Raw genomic sequence first — 24,414 nt, forward strand, 5'->3', positions numbered from 1 at the left:
TAGACCCCTAGGCCAGGGTTCAGGACAGGTCATGGGGCTGAGTTCCCTGCAGGCCTGACCTCTGAGGGCAATGGTGACTCTCCCATTTACTGCCTCCTGGGCACTGACAGGAACCAGCCTAGACGGTCCCACGTGGGGACTGCCCACATAGTCCCACGGGAAGCAAGTAGTTCAGGCAACGGTGTAGATGCTGGGATCATCCTTCTCCTGCTCACCCAGCAAGGGCTAAGGCTGGGGTGCCCAGGGCCAGCAGCACGGGGTGTTGAGTTGGCTCAGACCTGCAGAGGGAGAACCCCAGCTTGGGTTTCAAGCCCTGCTCCCCACTCACAAGGAGGCAGAAACTGGAGCTCACAGTGTCTGGGCTGAGCCCAACAACCCATCAATTTCTGCCACTGAGATGGGGGCAGGTCCCTTCTGTTCTCCAGGCCTGAGTTGTCCCATCTGTGCAATGGGAGCTGTCTCAGAGGGAGGAAAAGGAAGTCCCCTGAATCCCAGCTTGCAGCCCACTTGAGACCTTCTGCCTTGTCTCCCCACCAGATGACTATGTCCACATCTCCAGCAAGCCGTGTGACCTGCACTGCACCACCGTGGATGGCCAGCGGCAGCTCATGGTCCCCGCCCGCGACGGCACCTCCTGCAAGCTCACCGACCTGCGAGGGGTTTGCGTGTCTGGAAAATGTGAGGTTGTTAAACGTTGTAGCAAAAGTACCACCGGTCTCACTGCGCCGCCTGCCCGCCCGCCCGTGGGAGGCAGTGGCGGCCCCGGGCCTGGCCACAGCGCCCTCCCAGCAGCCCTCTCCTTCTCCTTTCCTGCAGCCCATCGGCTGTGACGGGGTGCTTTTCTCCACCCACACGCTGGACAAGTGCGGCGTCTGCCAGGGGGACGGTAGCAGCTGCACCCACGTGACAGGCAACTATCGCAAGGGGAATGCCCACCTCGGTAAGGCCGCAGCGCGCCCTGGAGTCCAGGCAGAGGAACCTGGGAATCGGGGGTCCTGCCTGCATCCTCCTGGGTACCACTGGGCAAATCCTTCCCCTCTAGGGCCACCTGATACTGCATCCAGGCCCAGGCAAGCTGGCCTGGTGATTGTGGGCCTCCACTGGCTTGCAAGAATGGGCAGCTTTTTGTAGAGGACCTTCTGGGTGCAGGTAGGCACTTGGCTTAGGGTTACATTTGCCCTTTGAGACCACCTGCAGGGAGGTGTTAACACCACACTTTTTTTTTTTTTGAGACAGAGTCTTGCTCTGTTGCCCAGACTAGAGTGCAGTGGCTCGATCTGGGCTCTTTGCAACCTCTGCCTCCCAGGTTCAAGAGATTCTTGTTCCTCAGCCTCCTGAATAGCTGGAACTACAGGCATGTGCCACCATGCTCAGCTAATTTTTGTATTTTCAGTGGAGATGGAGGGTCTCCATGTTGGCCAGGCTGGTCTCGAACTCCTGACCTCAAGCAACCCACCCACCTCCATCTCCCAAAGTGTTGGGACTATATGCATGAGCCACCATGCCCGGCTAATACCACACTTTAAAAAGGGCGAAACTGATGCCCGAGACCCATTCTCCACTTGGATATGAGATTTGACTCTGGGTTGTTGGATTCTGGGGCCTGAGTTTCAGAGGCTCCCTGTCAGCTCCACACTGACCCAGCCCAGATCCCTTCCTTCCCTTGGACAGCACCTGTCCCTTTCCTAAGCTGCGGGCATTTGGTCTGACATTCGTGTCCAGCTCTTGCCCAGCCCTCATGGGGGTGGGTATCTGGCATGGGACAGCACTTTCTACTTTTGGAGGGATGTCACTCAAAATGCTTGGTGTTCAACTGAACACACTTCTGGTTCTGAAGAAATGCTGAAGGAATGGAACCGGGTTATTGCAACTTCCAGACCGAGGAAGGCAGGGCAGCTTCAGACCCACTTAGCAGATGGGGAACAAGGCCCAGAGTGGGAATAATCTGCCAAGGTCTCAGTGAGGCCAGCTGAGTCTGGAGGAGAACCAGGCCTGTTAGGGCCATGGAGGACCCGGCTGTGGCCTGAAGGTGGAGGGAACGGCCTCAACCTGCCACGTGAGGGGTAACTGTGGCATGTGTGTGTCGGCTCCAGGAGGTGCCAGTGGGAGTGCACTGGAGAGGGTGGGGCTTGGACATGCCACCTAGGGACCAGCATGCCGGACTAACAAGGGGTAGGGTTGGGGCAGAGCTGCCAGGCAGGGGCATGAATAATGCGTGCTGGGTGTCCAACAGGGCGAGGTGGGCAGAGGCCTTTCCTTTGGAGGCCTTGCTACAGGAGGCGTGAAGCGAAGGCTTCTGATTTTCCTCCCTTCCTTCCACAAACCTGCTCCCACAGCCTCCTGCTGGACCCAGGGCACGCAGATGGAGAGCAGGTATTCAGGTAGCACATGTCTCGTAGGGCACCTGCTGTGTGTCAGGCACCATGTACACAGTGAGCCTGAGAGATGGGGCCCCATCCTCATGGGACTCAGCCTGGGCCCTGGGGCTGATGTGCCGACGATCCCCCTAATTCTGTGTGCTCACAAGGTAACGCATTCGTGCCTGGCAACAGCTTTACGTGGCTGGCACTATTCCTGTTGCTGAAATGTGCAGAGACAGGCAAAGAGAGGTTAAATAACTCGTCTCAGGTCACACAGCCATGAGAGGTAGAACTGGGGGTGAACCTGGGAGCCTGCTTCTGGCCTGCAGTCCTCTCAGCTGAGCCACACTCCTTCCCCCAACCAGCCATGCCTGGTACCCATCTGGGGGCCGTGGGATGGGATGGGGCATCAAATTCTCAGGAATCCTGTGAGCTACTTGCTAATTTGAAAATTAAAGTACAACAGCCTATATTTAAATACATTATGTTTAAAGCAAAGTCACCATTTCCTAATCCTTTGACGTCTATAACTTTTTTTTTTTTGAGACAGAGTTTTGTTGTTGTTGCCCAGGCTGGAGTGCAATGGTGTAATCTTGGCTTTCTGCAACCTTGGCCTCCTGGGTTCCAGCAATTCTCCTGCCTCAGCCTCCCAAGTAGCAGGGATTACAGGCGCCTGCCACCATGCCTGGCTAATTCTTTTTTTTTTGTATTTTTAGTAGAGATGGGGTTTTACCATGTTGTCCAGGCTGGTCTTGAACTCCTGACCTCAGGTGATCCTCCTGCCTCGATCTCTCAGAGTGTGTAACTATTTTATCTATGTGGCAAAAACACCATATACGGGTGTTCTGTAGCCTCTCTTCCCAGTGGCACGCCCAGTGACATCACGTTGTAATGTAAACAAACACAGTGTTGGCCGCTTGCTTCAAACTTGTCTTGAAACCCAAGAGAAAGGAAAAAATAGTTTTAAAGCACATTTTGAAGTTAAGCTGCCCAGTTACAGTAGCTTGAAATTGGCCACAGTAGGGGTGTTTACGCACGGAAATTAACCAGTGCTACAAGTCACAGCTCCTGTTACCCCATGTCTCCAAAGAGGCTGTTTTCCAGAGCACTGCTGGCAGTGAGGGACAGGTCATCCAAGGGTGCCTCCAGGGACCTGTAGGTGTGGTGGGGTTGGGGGAGGGATGGCAGGCAGGTGCTGGCCTGCAGGAGACACTCACCCGGGCCGGGAGATGCAGAGTCCTCCGCTCCCGGAGGGATCCAGTGAAACAGGCATCAGGCACCAGGAACCTCCGACCTGGAGAGCCCCTCCTTTCCTGTCCCAGGGAGTACTAAAATCTCCTTCTCCTGGGGCTCCTCCCACAGCCACCTGCTGGCAATGCTCTCCTTCTCTGAGCACCTTCCCTCCAGACCCTTGGGAGGACTCTATGACTGCCTTCCCACGGGCCTGGGGGCCTTGAAGACAGGTTCTGAGCCAGCTGCCATTGCCTGATCTGGACCCCAGCCTGGGGCCTGGCATTTAGGAAGGGCATAGGCAGAGTTGGAGATTCCATCTGCGGCTCTTCTTGTCCTTTCTCACCCACGTCTTTGAGCGTGGTGAGCCTTGAACATCACCGTGGTGTTGAGAAGACAGGATTTTAAAATGGCAGTGCCAATGCACGCAGGATGCTGGCTGGGGCTCCCTCGGTTGCCTGGGGTCTCCTGGGTGACACATGCCAGAGTGGGACTGAGCTCCACTACCCCCAGTGTGTTCTAGGTCCCTGTGACCTTCGCTGTACCTCAGGAGGGGCTGGGGCAGGCACGGATGAGCCCTCCCATGGCCTTGTAGGATGGGGTGAGCCTGGGAAGGTGCCCAGCTTGGTGAGTCAGCCTCTGCGACAGGACAGGGCTCAGCTGAGCCACCCAAGTGGGTATGGGGGGTGGGCCAATCCTTAGCCACTGCTCACCTACCAGGAACTTGGAGCAGGCGTGGGGCCTCCAAGGGTGCCTTCCAATCAGGAGGGGCTCACTGTGATCCATTTGCTTCCAGGTTACTCTCTGGTGACCCACATCCCAGCTGGTGCCCGAGACATCCAGATTGTAGAGAGGAAGAAGTCTGCGGATGTACTAGGTGGGTGTGCAATGCCTGGTGGCTGACTCACTGAGCTTTTGCTTGTGTGGCATTGTGCGTGGCAGAGAAGGAGCACTTAACCATCCCTCCCTCTAGGACAGGGACGGGCCAGTGCTGTGGGCGTGGCTGCAGGAGCCAGAATTGAGCTACCTCTGTGGGTATGGCTGGGGTGCTCAGAGAGGAGCCAGCTTTACCTCTGTTCATGGAAGACCTTGAACTCAGAGCTGCTGGACCATGGGAGGGCGGTGATGTTGGGTAGTGAGCTCCCTGTCACTTGAGAGCCTAGCACCAGCAGAAGCTGGGGGCTGCTGCAGATGAGATCCCTGTGGGGTTCCAGGAATGAGCCTCAGGAGGTGACAAGGTCAAGTTAGCACTGGGAGGAGGTAGGTGGCCAGTCCAAGGTCACGAACAGCAGAGAAGCAGAGGTAGGGTTCCGACTTGGGGTGCCCCATGCTGATCCTCTTGCCGTTAGACAGTCTCCACTGGGAATCTGGGCCGTGGGAGGGGAGTCTGCTAACCCGAGGATTCCGGAGTTATTTCTATGATGGACGGGGTGGTTAGGCCCTATCTTGGTGGCAAATTTTGAGTGTAGTGACCCTTGGTGGAAAATTGTGGAAGGGCCCTCTGTGAAGCTGGAGCATTGGCCGAACAATGTGCTGTGTCTGCACCCCTTGGGCCACAGTGGGCAGGTGCTGACACCTGTGAGCTGCTCTCTGCTCTGCCCTGCCCTTCATGGGGCAGGCTGGGGACCCAGGCTATATGGGGACACTGTTCTTGGACACAGGGGCAGTCCCAAACCTGACACTAACTGGGCTTACTCCCCCCACTGCCTTCCACTCCTCCTGAGAGCCAGGACTGGTGGGGTGAAGCCCACCTCCTAAGGGGGTACCAGAAGAGGAGGCTTTGCTGAAGGTCTTCAGGCCAGGACCCACCTTGGGTTCTCCTGTCGCCTGTCCAGAGCCTCAGGGCCAGCCCTTCATATGTGCCCTGGGGTCTGAGTGCCCCTGCCCCAGTAGGTCTGTGCTGCAGACAGCACCCAGGGCCCTGGGGTCTCCTCCCTGACCCGAGCGGGGAGCTGGACCTCTCGCCAGGCCGCGTGCTTTGTCGCTTGCTTGCTGGGAGAGTGGAGAGGCCAGGAAACTCTGCGTTCTCTGAGCTGGCTGCAAAGCTCTCACTCTTGAAGCAGATGCGTGGGAATACCAAGGGTGGCCTCAGAGTGTTGGGAAAGCCGCAGGAAGGAGGGTCATTACTGTCAGGAAACAGGTTTTGGATGAGAGCCGCAGATGGAACCCTGGGCATATACCTGGGAACCGGGCCGAGACAGCCAGGCCCCGGCACGCTCCCATCCGCAGGACTTGGACTCGAATTTGCGTTATCTTCTGGCTTTTCTATGTGAAGGGGTTTTTTGAAGCAGACACGTCCTGCTTGTTTCGTCTGCCTGATAATAAATTAATTGCCCTGGCTCCTCTGTTCATGTTGCATCCGGAATTTGGAAGCTGATCTCCTATTCTCCCACAGGCCAGTTCCTGGAACTGGCTTTAAGGACACCCTTTGGAAGATAGAGTGTCCCGAGTGCCTAGTTGGCCTCCTCCTTCCGTCCCCAGCCCTGGAGTCCCCCTGACTCTTCTCACCCTCCTTGTCCCCAGAGAGGAGCAGCTCCCCCAGAAACCCCACCAACTCCGGGTGGTTTTTCTGGCCTGCAGGGGTGGTGGGGAGCTGGGGCTGTGGGGCTTCCTGTGCCATTTCTTTCCATCTTGAGCTTCCATCAGGCTGGAGTCAGGCCCTGGGAGTGCCCACCCACCCGGCCTCAGGAAGAGGGAGATGGAGACCGAAGCAGGCAGTCCTGGTCTGATTGAGCACCTCAGTCAGGCCTGGGCGCACAGACTGACTGGGTGAAGGGTCAGCGTAGCATAGCCCTGCCTGCAAGGGCAGCAGGAAGTCTCTGCTCCCGTGGAGAGGACGAAGCTGACCAGCTCAGGGCGGTCCTCAGGAAGGGCCTGGTGGTCAGCACTCCCCATGCCAGCCAGGTCAGGGCAGCAGTGCCACTCTGTGTGGATGATGGGAGGGGCACCGAGGTCCCTTCCACATCATCCAGGTGGGGAAGCTGGAAGCAGTGCCTTGCCCGGGGCCACACAGTGGGTCTGCTTCGGAGCCGGACCCCTGCTGCCTCATGTGGGCCTTCCACAGGCTGCAGGCTGTCCTGCTCCACACCAGGCCCCTTGGTCATGGTGCGAGCTCATCACTTTACAGCCCCTCAGCTTCTTCAAAGACAGCCAGAAAAACAGGACCAAAAGGGTCCCCAACCAGTCACATTCAGTGTCTAGATGGGTCCTTCATTGTTGATTTTGGGCTGAGAGGAACCTCCTCCTCATTGCACCTCCTCCTCATTCTCTGGCCGGGCTGCCCATGATGGGAGTTTCCTGTCTCTGGGGCATTAGGGCCGGGGTTATGGAGGGCAGGGCTGGTGATGGTTCCCTGAGCCGGTGACACTGGCTCCTCCCCCAGCCATTCTAGCCCTGGGCCCATGTGACCGGCAGCTTTGTCCTTCCAGCTCTTGCAGACGAAGCTGGCTATTACTTCTTCAATGGCAACTACAAGGTGGACAGCCCTAAGAACTTCAACATCGCTGGCACAGTGGTCAAGTACCGGCGGCCCATGGATGTCTACGAGACGGGAATCGAGTACATCGTGGCACAGGGGCCCACCAACCAGGGCCTGAATGTCATGGTGCGTGTGCCGCAGGCCTTGGGGGCCACGGGCACGGCTTCCCCAGAATCCGGCCACAGGTGGGGCTTCCGGCCAGTGATACCTCCAGGGCCACTGTGAGCGTGCGCCCGGCAGCCTCACCACTCTGCTTGGGCCTCATGTTCAATCACTGTTACTCATTCACTTGTTCTTTCACTAACTCCCTCATTCATTCATTCAGTCAGATGTTGGTTCATTCACAGGCTCCCATTCACTCATCAATTCATTAATTCATTTACTCATTCACTTCTTGCTCAGCCACCCACTCTCTCACCCACTTCTTGAAATCATTCATTCATCCATCCATTCACTGCAGCTGGCTTCCCTGGTGGACCAGCAGGGGTTCTGTGCTATCTCGTTTCCTGCTCTTTGGGAAGTCCACAGGGAGCTCGGGGCACTAAGGATGAGGCTGGACCCCTCCCCAGCCCATGGTGGAGGGGTTTTGCCCCTACCTAGCTTCATGCTCCACCCTCCATGGGCACTGTGGTATTTGTGCCAGGTCCTCAGTGCCAGGGCTCAAGGTAGTGCTCACGGCCTCTCCCCCTCCCCTGACATGGCCTCTCCAGGACACTCAGGACTTCTGGAGTGGAGCTCAGGGCTTGATCAGTGGGTAGGAGAGAGTGTGGGCCTGTCATGCCCGGCTTGCCATGAATTCTATGGCTAGCATCTGGAAATGGAGCCCCTGGTGGCTTGGTGCCTCAGCGCCGAGAACATGTAAAGGACTTGTCATATTGCGGAAGTCAGGTGACATCAAGATGGGCAGCTCTGGTGCCCATCAAGGCTTGCCGGCCTTCGGAGGCCAAAGGAATACAGCAGGGATGGAGCCCCTCCATGCCGCCCCCACCTGAGCTGTTTGAGTTTCCAGATCTCACTGTGGTGGGTTTCATTGCCTCACATTGTAGGTAAGGAAATGTGGGCACAGACAGGTGAGTGACTTGCACAGTCATGGAACTGTAAGTGGCACGAGTGGGCTTTGAACCCAGGTCCTTCTGGTGACAGAGCTTGCTCTTTGTTTAGCTGATGTGCTGGAGGGGTCTCTAACAGAGGATGGACTTCCATCTCCCTGCACTGCCTTTTGGTGGAAGAGCTTTCCTAGAGAGCAGGGAATCAAATGGGCCCACCCATCGTTCGTGCTTACCTGGCCCTGCCCTGGAGCTGTGTGTGGAGGTGGACTGACCACCTGCTTTCGCCTCCTGGCTGGAATGACTGTTTTTTTTAGGTCAGGGCCCCAGGAAATAGACTCTGAGATGGGGGTTTTTGTGCAAGAGGGCTTGGGGGAGCAGTGTCAGGAGCGGTCTTGGGAACACTGGTGTGGGCGGGAGGGGATGGGACTAGACAGAAGGAGCCGATGAGCTGTGACATAGTCTCATCAGGGCCTCAGCCCATCCCAAGGGGGTCAGCATCATCTCAAGTTGGGGCAGGAGGGCATCTCATATTACCAGGTGTATTTGCCCCTTGTGGGGAGCATAACCTGGGGAGAGACAGCTCCCTCTGGCTGAGGGAAATGCCCGGGGTGGGGCACAGCTGTGAACTGTCTCATGCCCACCCCAGATCACAGAAGGGTGGGGTACAGGGTCCACCCCCTGCATGGCTTGGACCCACGTGCTTTGCTCAAGTCTGCCTTGGCAGGGAACAGCTCCTCTAGATTTGCGTTGGTTTCTTTCTGAGGGAGCCTTACAGGAGGAAGCTCAGTGGGATGAGCTGCAGCTGGTGTAGGGGCTACAACCGATACTTAGTTTCCTTCTTTCACAACGCACTCTGTTTCCCCTTAGCCTGGGTTAGCACTTCCTCGGGGCCGGGTGGCTATCCAGTGAGGGGACCCTGGTCTCCATGGCCTTCTCAATCTGAGGCTGCTGCCTTCATCCGGTTATCTTCACAAGGGGCCTCTGCCCAAGAGATACCAAGAGATGCCCAGGGCATCAGTAGGTGCCACACAGATTCTTTGGCCCCAGGGTCAGACAACACCTTTCCGACTCTGTTTTTTTTTTTTTTTTTTTTTTAGATAGTGACAGGGTCTTGCTATGTTGCTCAGGCTGGTCTTGAACTCCCAGCCTCAAGTGACCCTCCTACCTTGGCCTCTCAAAGTGCTTGAGTTAAAGCTCCATCTGGGCCAGCCCTGGCTACCACGTGTAGCCGCAGCCTAAGGCATCATGAAACTGTTGCTGTGTCTTTTGTTGGAAACATCCCTGCTATGCAAACTGAGGCCTCTAGACCACAGATCCCAGAGCCGCAGGGATGGGGAACACAAGAGCCCCAAGTGGTGGCTAGGGATGATAGCTACCGTACTTCCCCTCCTGCTTCCCAGACCCATGTCGTCCACGTACTGGGCACACAGCACCAGGACTAGGCATGGTCAGGGCCAGAGGGTATGAGACAGCTGTCAGCAAGGGGCCCAAACTCCCCATCCAAGACTCTGGTGCCCACATCCCTTTCTAGCTCACAACTTGATCCAGAGCTGAGCCGGCTTGGTATGAGGGTGCAAACTGGAAGTGGGATCTATTTGACTAAAGCTCCATCCAGGGCTGGCCCGGAAAAACCACAGTAAAGGAAAATCCTTTGATTTATGTGGGTAGTGCCTCAGAGGGGATGCCCCATCCTCACAGGTGTGTTGCCTCTCAGCACGCACTGTGGTCTCCTCCCCTCCATGGCTCCATCAGGCCCAGTGTTTCAGGGTGTTGCAGTATACGGCAGGCCCCGAGGCTCTCACAGTCATGTACCCACTGTGGCACCCCATCTGCTATCAAGTAGGTCCCTGTCCAATGCCATGTTGTCGGTACCCTGTCTGGGTCAATCAAATGCTCGGTGAGGGCATCGGGGCTGGCTGAGGTTCTCTGGGCAGGACAGGCAACTTGTGTGTAGGACCAGATTCAGCACTTCCCCTTCTGGGATGGATGGGGTCTGATGTGATTAGCTTGTCACCCAGTAGCTGAGTGGCCTCCTTGAGAGGTGATGCTGTTTACAGGCTTAGTGTGGGTGCCAGAGATTGGACGCTCCAGAGTGGAAGGAGCTATGGTGGCTGTGGCGAGGGAGAAGCAGTGCGCTGGGGCCACACGTAGTTTCCCTCCCTTCCACCACACTGATTCATTCGCCCATTGTGCCTGCAGCAGGGTGACTGATGCCAGAGACTAGCTGTGCCTGGAGGCAAGGCCATTCTGTCTTCCACTGGGGTGTTGAGCACCTCTCGCATGGTGATACTTCCCGGCACAAATTAACAAATGAAGGCCTCCGTCCTTCATGCCCAGTCCTCAGATTCAGCCACAGGTACCTCCTCCAGACCTCCTGGTCCCGTCTTTGATCTGTCCCATCCAGGCTCTTGACCAGCCAGCCAAGCAATTTGCCACCACCCATGATTCAGTTAATATTGTCATTTTGGGCTGCTCTGCCTCCATTGCATGGATGCTGACATCACATGCACTGCCTGAAGCCCATCGGGGGATTTCCTTCACTGCACTTTTTCCAGGCCTGCCCTGGATGGAGCTTTAGTTAAGTCATTCCCACTTCTGGCTTGCACCCTCATACCAAGCCGGCCCAGCTCTGAATCAAGTTTGGCCATTTTTCTCTGATCTCACTTCGCCGTGTAAGAGCAGCCCCACACAGCCATAGCTGTGAGCTAAAAAGGGGATGTGGGAGCCAGAGTCTTGGATGGGGAGTTTGGGCCCCTTGCTGACAGCTGTCTCGTGCCCTCTGGTCCTGGCTGTGCCTTGTCCTGGTGTAACACTTCCATCTTACGATGGATTGCTGCTGGCAGAGCTGAGGGAACTCAGATCGGAGGCAGCTCTGGCTGCGTGGGTCGCCTGATGTCCCGTAGCTCAAGTGTTCCATCTCTAGCAGGGCCTCACAGCATGCCAGAAGTTTTTGCAAATGATGTATATTTATTTGCTGCAGATGGCCTTGCTCCAGAACCAAAGGGTTCTATGTTATGCTTTCCCTACGAGCTTTCCAGAAATTCCATCTGACGTCTTTCCCCACCACAGATATCTCTATTCCTATAGTATCTGCCACGTCATACCACCCACGTGGCAGGCTGCTTATCTCACAGTCTGGACCTGCCACAGGGCCCCCTTCATGCAGGATTCTACCCAGAGCATCAGCTTTTAATGAAACCCAGCACAGGAATTAAACAGATATTCTTGGAGATGGAGTCTGCTGGCTCCAGAATTATTCTCCATGGGGAGGGTATGAGACACCATCATTTCTCCTTTCCTCTCAAAGAGATGTCTGGCCACTGAACCCTGAAATTTCTGCTAATGTCAGGGGCTGCTGAATCTTCACAGGGTTGAATCTCTGCTCCTCTGGAAGACAGGCACTTTACCAAGACCTCATCTGATCTGATACGCATGGTGCCAGCAGTGCGGAGGACCAATGTCCAGTGCTTGGAGTAGTCCAGATGCTTTTCTTGTGTATTGTAATTGGGAGCGGGAGCGTAAGTGCAGCCCAGGTCAAGACTGTAAATGTATACGGTTGTCCGGCCCAGGTGAATGAAACAGTATCTGGTCCACCTTCTTGACAGGGATAGAAAAGAACATATTTTCCAGGTCGGTGGCTGCTTAGGATCAGTCTGAGGCCAAGTTGAACTGCTCTAGGAGAGACCATTCAGTGGTCACGCCCCGGCAGTGGAGGCCGCCGCTTGGCGGAGGGTGCAGCGCTCATCCAGGCTTGGGTGGCAGGTCCTCCAGGGTCTCTCTGGTTATTGCAGGGACTAAATGATAGTTAAGTGTGGGTGTGGTGGGATGGCTCTGCTTGCATCCTTTAGGCCAGCCCGCGCCTTCTCTATGCTTCCAAGTGCCACCTAGTAGCGTGGCAGTACCTTCCAAAGTTCTCACCACTGTGCTAAATTCTTTGTTGTGAGAGGATGGGCCTGCAGTTCCTGAAGGCTGGTCCTGCCGTCCATTGGTGTCCAGCCCTTCTCCCAGGACTCCCCTGACTGGGTGAGAATGTGACTTGGGCCAAGCTACCGATCTGGTGGCCAGGAGAGGAGGCCAGGCCAGGTCCTGTGGGAGGCCCGCCTGGCTGTGAAGGCAGAGGTTTCTGTGTCATCTTCAGGCTGGGGTAGTGCTGGCTTTAACAGGGAGGAATGGGACAGGCCCATTTTTCAGGCCCTGAAGGCTTGGGACGTCTGAGATTTGAAGATTTCCTCACACCCCAAGTCTCAAGGTTCCCTGCTTCTGGCTGGACTCTGTCCTGAGCATAGCAGGCCCAGCAGAGTTGGGAGAAGCGTGCTCCCTGCTCCTTGCAGGTGCCTCTCCCTATCCTGCCTTCCGATTGCAGGACACAGGGGTGTCTTTCTCTGCTGCTGCATGGACCCTCAGCCTCAGCCTTTCCGTGCCATTCTTCCATTCTTGGGGTCCTTTACTTCCACAATCCTTTGTAACTTTTTAACTCCTACCCCTGCCCCAGCCAGCTCTCAGACACTTGAGCTATTGCACCAACAGTGCCTTTCCTTCCCCTGGCATCTCCTCCCGGTTCCCTGGCGGTGAACCTTTTCACAACGGCATTACCGTCTTCTGGGGGTCTCTATGCTCCAGGCACGCCCGGGTGGGCCCTCATCACCTCTGCCAGCAGGTGATCCTGCTCCAACATCCCATTCTAGAGTCAGCTTCCTAGGCCTGCCTGCTCCTGACACCAGCTGGTTTTGGTTGAAATCTCTGGAAACAGCAACTCCTAGAGGGGCAGTAGGGGTCTGCGGAGGGAGAAGCCAGGCTGCCCCGAGGTCTTGACATCGGCCTCAGCCCATCCCTCAGGGAGCTCTGCAGCGTGGATGAGCCTTCAGTGCTGTCTTGAACTGAGGCAGAGCCTGGGTCTTTGTATTCCCACATCGACCTGCACGGAGGGGCTCTGGGTTGGAGGGTGGTGGGAGAGGGTTGCTGTGATTACTCAGGATTCTGGCACGTGGTGAGGGCTTTAGTTGGCTTCATTACTTACATTCTCCGCATATAGCGTGCCCCTTGCTGCCTGTACCCAGGGTGGGCCATTCCCCACACCACACTCGCCCAGCCCCCGCCCTGTTCCCAAGCTTTGACTTGGATGCTTCTGGGGCAGGGACACTGCACTGGGCTGGGAGAGGCAGTGTGGTTCCCTGGGGGGCTCAACTGAGTCCCAGACGGGATACTCTCTATAGCTCTGGTGGAAGGGGATTGTGGGGAAGGGGCTGGACACAGTAAGGAGGGGCTGGGGTCCCACATCTCTGTCCCTAGGTGTGGAACCAGAACGGCAAAAGCCCCTCCATCACCTTTGAGTACACGCTGCTGCAGCCTCCGCACGAGCACCGCCCTCAGCCTATCTACTACGGCTTCTCCGAGCCTGCCTCCGAGAGTGCTGAGAGCCAGGGCCTGGACAGGGCCAGGCTCATGGGCTTCGTGCCACACAACGGCTCCCTGTACGGCCTAGCCTCCTCAGAGCAGCTGGGCCTGGACAACCGGCTGTTCGGCCACCCCGGCCTGGAGATGGAGCTGGGCCCGAGCCAGGGCCAGGAGACCAACGAGGTGTGCCAGCAGGCCGGCGGCAGGACCTGCGAGGAGCCCCCCAGGGGCAAGAGCTTCCGAGGTAACCAGGAGGAGGGGGCCTGGGAGGCTGCCCGGGGAAGGGGTCTTGGGGAAGGGGTCTCAGGCCCTTTGCAAGAGGAGGTTCCTAACAGCTGCCAGCTGCCGGCAGATGTCCTCTGGGTAGGCGCAGAGTTAAGGACTTGGGATAGGATCTTGAGTCCATGCATTCTTTGAGGTAGATGTGGTTACTCCCATTTGATGGATGGGGAAACTGAGGCTTAGAGAGAGGGAGTGGCTTGGCCAGGTCACACAGTCCACTGTGGAGGAGCTGGGAGTCAACCCTGGGATGGTCTGACCTCTCGCCCACCCCGTCACTCACTCAGCCAGCACCTGGTCTCACCTTGGCTTGGAAAACACAGGGAGCAAAAGCTTCGGGGGCCCCAGACAGCCCTTAGTTGTGGCCATGTCACTTTAGCCTCTGCCTCTGTCCTCACAGGCCTCCTCCTCTGTGACCGTGTCTCTGTGTACTCTTCCAATAGGGATATTTCTAGTCCACGATGATGTCATCTCGAGAGTCTTAACTAATCACATCTATGGTGACCTCATTTCCAGATAAGCCCACGCTCCGAGGTTCCAGGGGGTGTATGAGTTTCGGGGGGATGCTGTTCAGTCCACTGCAGAAGATGGTTGAACTCCCGTTGGCAAGAGATGGTCAAAGCGGGCCTCATGCCTCTATCTTGGCCAAACTGTGTCCTCTAACTGGGCAGAAGCTCTCTTCTGGGAGCTTCTTGGTTCATCCTGGTGTCTCCAGCCCCCTCATCCAGGTCCCCTCCCCAGGCCTTGCCCCCAGGGCTGGGGCACTCATGGTTGGACCACCTGTCTCCTCTCTAGACCGCAACACCACGGGGATGACTCTCACCGGGGACAAGGATGAACAAGAGGTCGACACCCACTTCGTCTCCCAGGAGTTCTTCTCGGCGAACGCCATCTCTGACCAGCTGCTGGGCGCAAGCGCTGACTCGAAGGACTTCACCCTCAACGAGACCGTGAACAGCATCTTTGCTCAGGGTGCCTCGAGGAGTTCCCTGGCTGAGAGCTTCTTCGTGGATTATGAGGAGAATGAGGGGGCTGGCACTTACCTGCTCAACGGGTCCTACCTGGAGCTGAGCAGTGACAGGATTGCTAACAGCTCCTCCGAAGCCCCGTTCCCCAACGTCAGCAGCAGTCTGCCCACCTCGGCCGGGAACAGGACTCACAAGGCCAGGTAGGAGGTACTTCCTTGAGCCCTGTCCAGGGCCCTCGGGGACAGGATGGGGCCAAGGCCAGGTAGAAGGTGAGGCCCTACTACAGGGGTTCTGGCCAGAAGAGCTGGGGACCTAGAGGTAGAGGAGAGAGGGTCCCATCTTTCTGGGATCCTCCACTCACCGCCCTATGGATCTGAGCACAAAGTCAGAGGCCTGGGCTGGAGTGAGCTTTCCCCAAAGGTTATGTTGGTGGATTAGGGTCAGGGCTGAGCCCTGTGTGTGCAACTGATGTGGGGAAGGGAGGCAGGAAGCTAACAGCTCTGAGCATGCCTTGTAAGCCAGGGACAGAGCTTGGCATTTTTTATGCATGGAAACGTCATCACCACATCCACCAGTAGTGGTGGGGTTGCCACTGTGGGCTTGGACAGGGTGAGCGGTGTGGTGTACTTGAGGTCAAGGTTACAGAGCCCGAGGACCTGGGGACCCTGAGTCCTAAGCCTGGACAGTCATGGCACACACACCTTTAGGAGGAGGCAGGCCTCTAGACAGCTCCCCAAGTGCGGCGCGCTCAGCCCCAGGCTTCAGCAGAGGCTGGAGAGGATCTAGTGGGTTCCTCCATGAGCGGAAAGACCCTGAAACCAGGGATGAAGAGCAAGGCTGGCATTGCAGCTGGCAAGGGCCACGAGAGAGTCCACCCGGGGCCAGGCCTCCAGAGCCAAGGCCACAGCTGGGGCTACATGGGCAGCCATGTCTGGGGACGCCTGCTCAGTCACAGCCGGGGATGTCTAGATAATCATAGCCAGGAACACCTGGACAGTCACAGCCGGGGACAACTGGACAGTCACAGCCAGGGATGCCTAGACAGTCATAGCCAGGAACACCTGGACAGTCACAGCTGGGGACGCCTGGACAGTCATAGCCAGGAATACCTGGACAGTCACAGCCAGGACACCTGGACAGTCACAGCCGGGGACACCTAGATAATCTAGATAGTCATAGCCAGGACACCTGGACAGTCACAGCCGGGGACACCTAGATAGTCTAGATAGTCATAGCCAGGAACACCTGGACAGTCACAGCCAGGGACACCTGGATAGTCACAGCCAGGGATGCCTAGATAGTCACAGCCAGGAACACCTGAACAGTCACAGCCAGGGACACCTGGACAGTCACAGCCAGGGACACCTGAACAGTCACAGCCAGGGACGCCTGGACAGTCACAGCTGGGGACACCTAGATAGTCTAGATAGTCATAGCCAGGAACACCTGGACAGTCACAGCCGGGGACACCTGGACAGTCACAGCCGGGGACACCTGGACAGTCACAGCCGGGGACACCTGGACAGTCACAGCTGGGGACGCCTGGACAGTCACAGCCAGGGACACCTGGACAGTCACAGCTGGGGACACCTAGATAGTCTAGATAGTCATAGCCAGGAACACCTGGACAGTCAGAGCTGGGGACGCCTGGACAGTCATAGCCAGGAATACCTGGACAGTCACAGCCAGGACACCTGGACAGTCACAGCCGGGGACACCTAGATAATCTAGATAGTCATAGCCAGGACACCTGGACAGTCACAGCCGGGGACACCTAGATAGTCTAGATAGTCATAGCCAGGAACACCTGGACAGTCACAGCCGGGGACACCTGGACAGTCACAGCTGGGGACACCTAGATAGTCTAGATAGTCATAGCCAGGAACACCTGGACAGTCACAGCTGGGGACGCCTGGACAGTCACAGCTGGGGACACCTAGATAGTCTAGATAGTCATAGCCAGGAACACCTGGACAGTCAGAGCCGGGGACGCCTGGACAGTCATAGCCAGGAATACCTGGACAGTCACAGCCAGGACACCTGGACAGTCACAGCCGGGGACACCTGGATAGTCTAGATAGTCATAGCCAGGAACACCTGGACAGTCACAGCCGGGGATACCTGGACAGTCACAGCTGGGGACACCTAGATAGTCTAGATAGTCATAGCCAGGAACACCTGGACAGTCACAGCCGGGGATACCTGGACAGTCACAGCCGGGGACACCTGGATAGTCTAGATAGTCATAGCCAGGAACACCTGGACAGTCACAGCCGGGGATACCTGGACAGTCACAGCTGGGGACACCTAGATAGTCTAGATAGTCATAGCCAGGAACACCTGGACAGTCACAGCCGGGGATACCTGGACAGTCACAGCTGGGGACACCTAGATAGTCTAGATAGTCATAGCCAGGAACACCTGGACAGTCACAGCTGGGGACGCCTGGACAGTCACAGCTGGGGACACCTAGATAGTCTAGATAGTCATAGCCAGGAACACCTGGACAGTCAGAGCCGGGGACGCCTGGACAGTCATAGCCAGGAATACCTGGACAGTCACAGCCAGGACACCTGGACAGTCACAGCCGGGGACACCTGGATAGTCTAGATAGTCATAGCCAGGAACACCTGGACAGTCACAGCCGGGGATACCTGGACAGTCACAGCTGGGGACACCTAGATAGTCTAGATAGTCATAGCCAGGAACACCTGGACAGTCACAGCCGGGGATACCTGGACAGTCACAGCTGGGGACACCTAGATAGTCTAGATAGTCATAGCCAGGAACACCTGGACAGTCACAGCCGGGGATACCTGGACAGTCACAGCTGGGGACACCTAGATAGTCTAGATAGTCATAGCCAGGAACACCTGGACAGTCACAGCCGGGGATACCTGGACAGTCACAGCTGGGGACACCTAGATAGTCTAGATAGTCATAGCCAGGAACACCTGGACAGTCACAGCCGGGGATACCTGGACAGTCACAGCTGGGGACACCTAGATAGTCTAGATAGTCATAGCCAGGAACACCTGGACAGTCACAGCCGGGGATACCTGGACAGTCACAGCTGGGGACACCTAGATAGTCTAGATAGTCATAGCCAGGAACACCTGGACAGTCACAGCTGGGGATACCTGGACAGTCACAGCTGGGGACACCTAGATAGTCTAGATAGTCATAGCCAGGAACACCTGGACAGTCACAGCTGGGGACGCCTGGACAGTCACAGCTGGGGACACCTAGATAGTCTAGATAGTCATAGCCAGGAACACCTGGACAGTCAGAGCCGGGGACGCCTGGACAGTCATAGCCAGGAATACCTGGACAGTCACAGCCAGGACACCTGGACAGTCACAGCCGGGGACACCTAGATAATCTAGAGAGTCATAGCCAGGAACACCTGGACAGTCACAGCCAGGACACCTGGACAGTCACAGCCGGGGACACCTAGATAATCTAGATAGTCATAGCCAGGAACACCTGGACAGTCACAGCCGGGGATACCTGGACAGTCACAGCTGGGGACACCTAGATAGTCTAAGCCAGGAACACCTGGATAGTCACAGCTGGGGATGCCTGAGCAGTTGTAGCTTGACCTAGAGGAGACTGAGGTTGGGAGCTTCACTAGGTCAGGGACTGGCTGTGAGCAAGGTGACTCCAGACCTGCCGTGTCCCTGCTGGAGCTCAGTCCCTGGTGCCAACGCCCCCAGATAGAGTGTGGCCACCCTTGCAGGTCCCCATACTTTCAGCAACTCGCATGTGCCTGGGGGCTATTTTAAACAGGTGGTCATGGGGGCTGGAGGCAGGCACGGGCCCACTGGCCTTTGTTGGGCTTTATATTCTGAGGTGCAATCCAAGCCCCTTGACTTCAGACCCAAGCAGGACTGAACCAGCCTGGGCCAGGAGTGCTGAGTGCGTCTCCTTGGGGCTTAGGGACTGGGTTTGATGGGAGATTCAGGGGTCACTCTGAAGGTGACATGGCTTGGGGCCACCCTCCCACCCATCCAGCTCCTGGGACCAGAGCAAGAAAGCCAGCCTCCCTGGTGAGCTAGGAGTGCCCAGGGGTGCCTGCCCCTTTGTTCAAACTGTTCTCTGAGGCCCCTGAAATGCAGGGGGCTGCAGGGTGTAGGGAGGATGTCCTGGGCATGTCCAGCAGGCTCTGGGCGGAAACCCTGCTTTGCAGATGTGGACAGAGCGTGGCCTTGAGCCTCCTCCGGCTGCCCCTCTTCCCACAGGGGTGGCACAGGGCTGTCTGCTCACCCTGACCCTGGCATGCTCAAAGCCTTGGGTGGGTGGGCCTCTGGCTGGTTCTTGGGACTTGGGTGGGGAGGGCTGGGCCTTGCTTTGGGTGCAGTGTCTGAGTCTAAGAGGGGGTCCTGAGCAAAGTGCCTTCCCATGGGAACAGGGCTTCTCAAGACTGGCTGTCTTGTTTCTGCATCTTCAGTGTGGGCCCTCCTCACCTCCCAGGGCAGTCCAGGGCATTACCTGGTGTCCGGTGTGTGAGGCACACGGTAAGGCCTCCTGTAAGTAGAAGCTCTCCGTAGAAAATTGAGGCTCCAAGTGGGGGGCACCTTTCAGGACCCCTTGCCTGGGTGGGGGAGGCCAGCTCTCTGATGGTCAGAGCCCTCTGAATAAGTTTATCTGAGTGGCACCGAGGCTGAGATTTGGCTTACGGCATGCGCACTGTGTGAGCTGAGCATCTCTGCCTTCCTCTGGGCCTGTTTTCCCATCTCTCATTGAGGGGCTTGTCAGGGGGTATCCTCAGGGCCCACCAGCTCAGATAGTCAGTGATCCTCAGGCCAGGGTCATGGCACAAGCTTTCAGATCATCAGGTCGCTTTGTGAAGTATCTCCCCTGCCCCACCTTGGTTGACTCTTACCCTCCCCTCCCAGTCCCCCACGCTGGGATGTATTGAATTTCAGTGCCTGTCGGGGCCTCAGGAATCGATCAGCTAGGTTGTCATCACTGAGAAAGGCCCCGGCTGCTGAGAAACCGCTGCTCCCCGGGGCCTACTATCAAAGGATGCTGCCGCCCGGGACTAGAGATGGTCGGGAGACATAAAGGCCGGGGGAGGCGGCGGGGAAGCCACCAGGCCAGAATAGCCACGTCGCGGCTGAGTTGTCCAAACACAGGAAGTTGTGTCTGCTCAGAGAAGGCAAAATCAAAGGGGCAGCCCAGAAAGGAAAGGCTATTTTCATCTTTCCAGAAAAGCTTCAAACAATCAAGGGAGGGGCCCCTGTCACCAGACTCCAACTTTGGGAACAGGCGTCTGAGACACAGAGACTGGAGTCCCTCTCCGCAGCCTAGTAGGGGAGAGAACAGAGCACTTTCTGGCTCATTTATAAACAAACACAGTGGCTTGAGAGCTTCTGCCTGGGGAGCCCAGGAGCCTGTGTCTGGCCAGGCAGCTGGGCCGAGGACCCCGAGGAGCGACAGGCGGTCTGGAGCACCCTGGCGGCAACTCCACAGCCGTCACCAGCCCCAGTCTAGCAGCTCCGACTTTCACAGTTGAGAGGGGCAGTGTCTTCCTTCCAGATGGAGGCAAGTGAAGGGTTGGTGGTTCAGCGATTTCCTGGGTGTTCCGCTTCCTTGGTGCTACTTCCAAGAACGGAACCCGCTAGGCGTTGCATTGTTGTGCAAATATATGCAGGGTTGTGTTCAAGAGTTGCATCTGCTCTGCCCTACACGTGCTGCTGCGAAGTATGTGGGCAGCTCCTCCAGAAATACCTTTGGTGCTTAAAATCCAAAGGGTTATTTTGAACCAGGCCCGCTCTTTCTTGAGTCAGGCATGAGTCATGCTGCCTGCTGGCTCAGAGCGTGTAATGAGATAAAGATGGCAGAGTGTCTCCCGGGGTGGGGGTGGAGGGGCATGGACTGGATCTTTCTGTCTCTTTTTGTTCTTGGGGAGAATTTAAAGCTGTTGAAAGTTGTTGGGGACCTGGTCAGCACAGTTCAGCGTTTTTCTGAATCAAGCATTAGGGGTCGGTCTTCCGGGTTCTCCCTTCCATAAAAGGACTTACTCATCCCCGTCTGGGTGCTGTGAGTGGCCCCCATTGGGGCAGCTTTCCAGGTTTCCAGGGAACTTTTGTTCTGAGATGACAGGGTCTTGGGAAACCCCCCACCCACCCCCATTTTAACGTTTCCTCTAATTTTTAAAGAGGGAGGAGAAAGCTTTTTCCAGAACCTTCCCCTTGAAACCTGTGATGGGTTGGAACAGACTCCTGGCTTGAAGCTCCCAGGTGAGGGAGGCTTTGGCCCCCTGGCTTTGGTCCCCATCCCTCTCCTGTCACTCCTCCGCTCCCTCCCTCAGTTTAGGGAGCCACACTGGTGAATTCACTGCTGAAGCTCCTGTGGGTAGATGATTTCTGGAGTCTCAGATGTGCGGTCAAGGCAACGTCCATCCTAAAAGTTCTGCTTGGCCTTGGCATCCTCCCATTCCAGCCCAAGCAAAACAGAAGAGTGATCCTCACCCACTTGCCTAACAACCTGTAAACTCCCCGTTCAATCCAAACCCATGTTCTATCATGGAGTCATCAGAAAGCCTTTCCGAATATAATGCTCTAAACCTGGCCACCCCCAGGGGACTGAAGGTCCAGAAGAAGGACCTGTGACCTGGCCCACATTTCAGCCCAGTGACGTGTGGCGGCTCAGGATCATCTCTAGTCAGCCCCTCTGGGCCCACAGGAAAGTGGAGTGGGGCAGTGCCACCTGCTGCACTGTCCAGTTTAAAAAGGAAGTCAAGGCCCAAAGGACCTGCTGTCCACAGGGCCAGCTTGCCATCGCCCCTTCTCTGGCTGCAGGGCAGCAGGACTCCATGGCGGCGTCCGGGAACAGATGCTGAGCTATGGAGCAGCTGCCTCTGCTTCCCTCCTCCCCTGCCAAGTCCAGAATGAGCCTGCACGTTGGATGTGGAGGTTGGGCCCAGGCACACCTACTGGTTCAAAGAAGCAAACAGTCCTAACAATAGTTGGCTTTGGCTGCGTAGGCTCCAGCCAAGAATCATAGCTGGTGGCTGGCTGGGACCCAGCGGGCCTCCCCCAACCCCAGCAGGTCTGTGCAGCCGTCGCCAACCCAAATTGCTCTGTAGGCTGTGGCCACACCCCTGCCAGCAGCTGAGGTTTTAAATTTTGATAATTGGAGGCTGGATGCCTTGTGTCCCCCATTCCATCGGAGTCCCAGCTGGAGGAGGGGGTAGAAGAGAATTCTGGAACATTCTTAGCACATAAGACACCTTCTGAGGTCCCGTCCCAGGTGGGAAGAAGGAACCCACTAGCCGACGTGAGAAGGTGATAACGAGAAGCCTGTGTGTGTGTGGGGAGCAGCTACAGTGCTGGGGGCCCCACATTCTCAGGCCGCCCGCCGGAAGGAGCTTGGGCAGCTCCCATGCAGTTACTGACATGGAAAAATCCCAGTGTGTGTTCAATCCTAAAACTTGTCTCTCCGTGGGTGCGTCACCCATTCCACTTCAGACAGTGGGGACTCTGACCATCGCAGGTGGACAGGTGTGTGCTTCAGGCGAACATACCCTCCAGTGAAAACTCACTGGCCTGAAACACCGGTGCCCACCAGTGAGGCCTGGAGCTTCTCGTCACCCTCTCTGCTTGATCTTGCTTTCAGGACCAGGCCCAAGGCGCGCAAGCAAGGCGTGAGTCCCGCGGACATGTACCGGTGGAAGCTCTCGTCCCACGAGCCCTGCAGTGCCACCTGCACCACAGGTACCGGTCCCGGGTGCCACGGGTGCCAAGGGGCAGTGACTGCTCTGAGTCCATGTGGGCCAGGGCTGTGGGGCCCACCCATTAGCTTGCAGCCCCAAACTGCTCTCGGGGTGCTTGTCTGGTGGCCTCCTGACTTAGGGGCCGTGTGGCGTGATAGGAGTTTGGGTTCCTGGTGAAGCCATCCTCATTCTCACAGTGGGCTAGATCACGGTCAGGCCCAGGCCCCCGGGGGTCATCCAGGCCACCACCAATGGTCCCTTGCTGTTGCCAGTGATACCATGTTTTGTTAGGGCAAACATCCTTTGGGTTAAAAGTAAGAAATGTCAGGTAGTGGGGATTTTACTTTTGTTTCCAGCAAACATAGGAGGAGAGTCATAGGCTCCTGTGATCTATGACAAAGGGAAGTGGCCAAATTCTAGAACCTCACCAGCAGGGGAGGAGTTAGGAGGGGAAAAAAGACCCTCCTAGGTGGTGCCTGGACAGACAGATGCGTGTGGTTAGTAAGTGTCGAGCTGGGATTTGAACCCACAGCTGTCTGGTTGCACAGCCACGTTGCCCTGAGATGCTGGCCATAGCTGCTGGGAGCTGGGGCTGCCTCTGCCCGCTCTGGTTCCTTCCCCTGGGGGATGCTGCAAGGTCAGATGTCAAACCAGGACCAGGCTGCAGGGGTGTTGCTGGGAGAAGATGTGGAAGGCAGAGCCCTTGTGCCCGCTCGGAGGCTACATCTTATCTATTCTTGGGCTTCATGTTTGCATGTAGATGACACCCAGTGGCCCCTCAAGAGGTTTGATGCTCCTGGCCCCACCCCAGTGTCCCCCATTTGCCAGGGCTTTCGATGCCCTTGCAGTCTCTGGCCAGTGAGGATGCCAGGCAGCTGGGTAGTCTGAGCTTGGCTGCACCCTGTGCAGCCCTGCTGGCATCTCAGGAGGTAGGCCCGAGAGAGGGAGGGTGGAGTGGCTCTGCAGGCGCTGCCGACACTGGCCTTGGCTCTCTGGGGCTGAAGAAAGGGCTCTGTCTCCTGTTATAAGGGCCCCCAAGCAGGGCATAGCCATGGGGCACGCTGTGTTTGCCCCTGTGCCTGGCATTCTGGAGGGAAAAGCAAGTGCTGTGGGCACCCAGGTTGGCCAGGCTTGCACCACCTGGTTGACCACACCACAGGCAAATCATCGAATCTTCCCCCCCAAAACCTCAGTTTCCACAGGTGAACTGGGACGTATACTTATCTCACAGGTGGGTTGTGGGAATCAACATAAAATAAGGAATATTCTCTTGGGCTGGGCTCAGGGGCTCATGCCTATAATCCTAGCACTTTGGGAGGCTGAGGCAAGTGGATCACAAGATCAGGAGTTCAAGACCAACCTGGCCAAGATGGTGAAACCCCGTCTCTACTAAAAATACAAAAATTAGCTGTGCGTGGTGGCAGGCACCTATAATCCCAGCCAGTCGTGAGGCTGAGGCAGAGAACTGCTTGAACCCGGGAGGTGGAGGCTGCAGTGAGCCAAGATCACACCACTGCACTCCCTCCTGGGTGACAGAGCAAGACTCTGTCTGAAAAAAAAAAGAAATAGCCTCTCATGATCAGAGCTTGATGGGTGCTGCCGTGGTGGAGGTGGCTACCACCACCTGACGCAGGCTATGGCTTCCAGCGCACCTAGGAGCAGCTGGCCTCAGATGTGAGCTATGTGGCCTGCCTTCCGGGCAGGCCCCAAGGGGAGCTGAGTATGGTGGTGGGGTGTCTGCAGGGGGGTCTGCTTTGCCAAGTCCATGGCAGACCTCGCCTGAGTTCCTCCACACATCCTGGCCTGGGGACTCCAAGCATGTGGGCGTTGTCACTAAGTGTCTGCAAGCATCTGTGATTCCTCCCAGACACATCGCTGGCTGGGGACGGGACGCTGCGCAAGACGTCTGCAGGCTGAGGCAGCCTCAGTGGCGAGG

At 56.8% G+C, this 24,414-nt stretch overlaps 1 protein-coding gene across 15 annotated transcripts in view; it reads left to right on the forward strand.

The window, feature by feature from the left end:
• ADAMTSL2 (ADAMTS like 2) overlaps positions 1-24,414 on the forward strand; it is a 40,503-nt gene that overhangs the window by 5,287 nt on the left and 10,802 nt on the right. For 8 of the 15 annotated variants that reach the window (XM_078331143.1, XM_078331147.1, XM_035262165.3 and 5 more), the window contains 7 exons: positions 538-678; positions 817-940; positions 4,387-4,467; positions 7,019-7,194; positions 13,407-13,755; positions 14,586-14,958; positions 22,382-22,479. In XM_078331143.1, coding sequence (XP_078187269.1) covers positions 538-678; positions 817-940; positions 4,387-4,467; positions 7,019-7,194; positions 13,407-13,755; positions 14,586-14,958; positions 22,382-22,479 — 1,342 coding nt within the window. Of the gene's footprint in view, positions 1-537; positions 684-816; positions 941-4,386; positions 4,468-7,018; positions 7,195-13,406; positions 13,756-14,585; positions 14,959-22,381; positions 22,480-24,414 lie in introns of all 15 variants that reach the window. The other 7 variants (XM_078331112.1, XM_035262160.3, XM_078331153.1 and 4 more) reach the window with 1 other exon arrangement.

This window comes from Callithrix jacchus, chromosome 1 (genome assembly GCF_049354715.1).
Source record: "Callithrix jacchus isolate 240 chromosome 1, calJac240_pri, whole genome shotgun sequence".
Classification (NCBI taxonomy): Eukaryota; Metazoa; Chordata; class Mammalia; order Primates; family Cebidae; genus Callithrix; species Callithrix jacchus.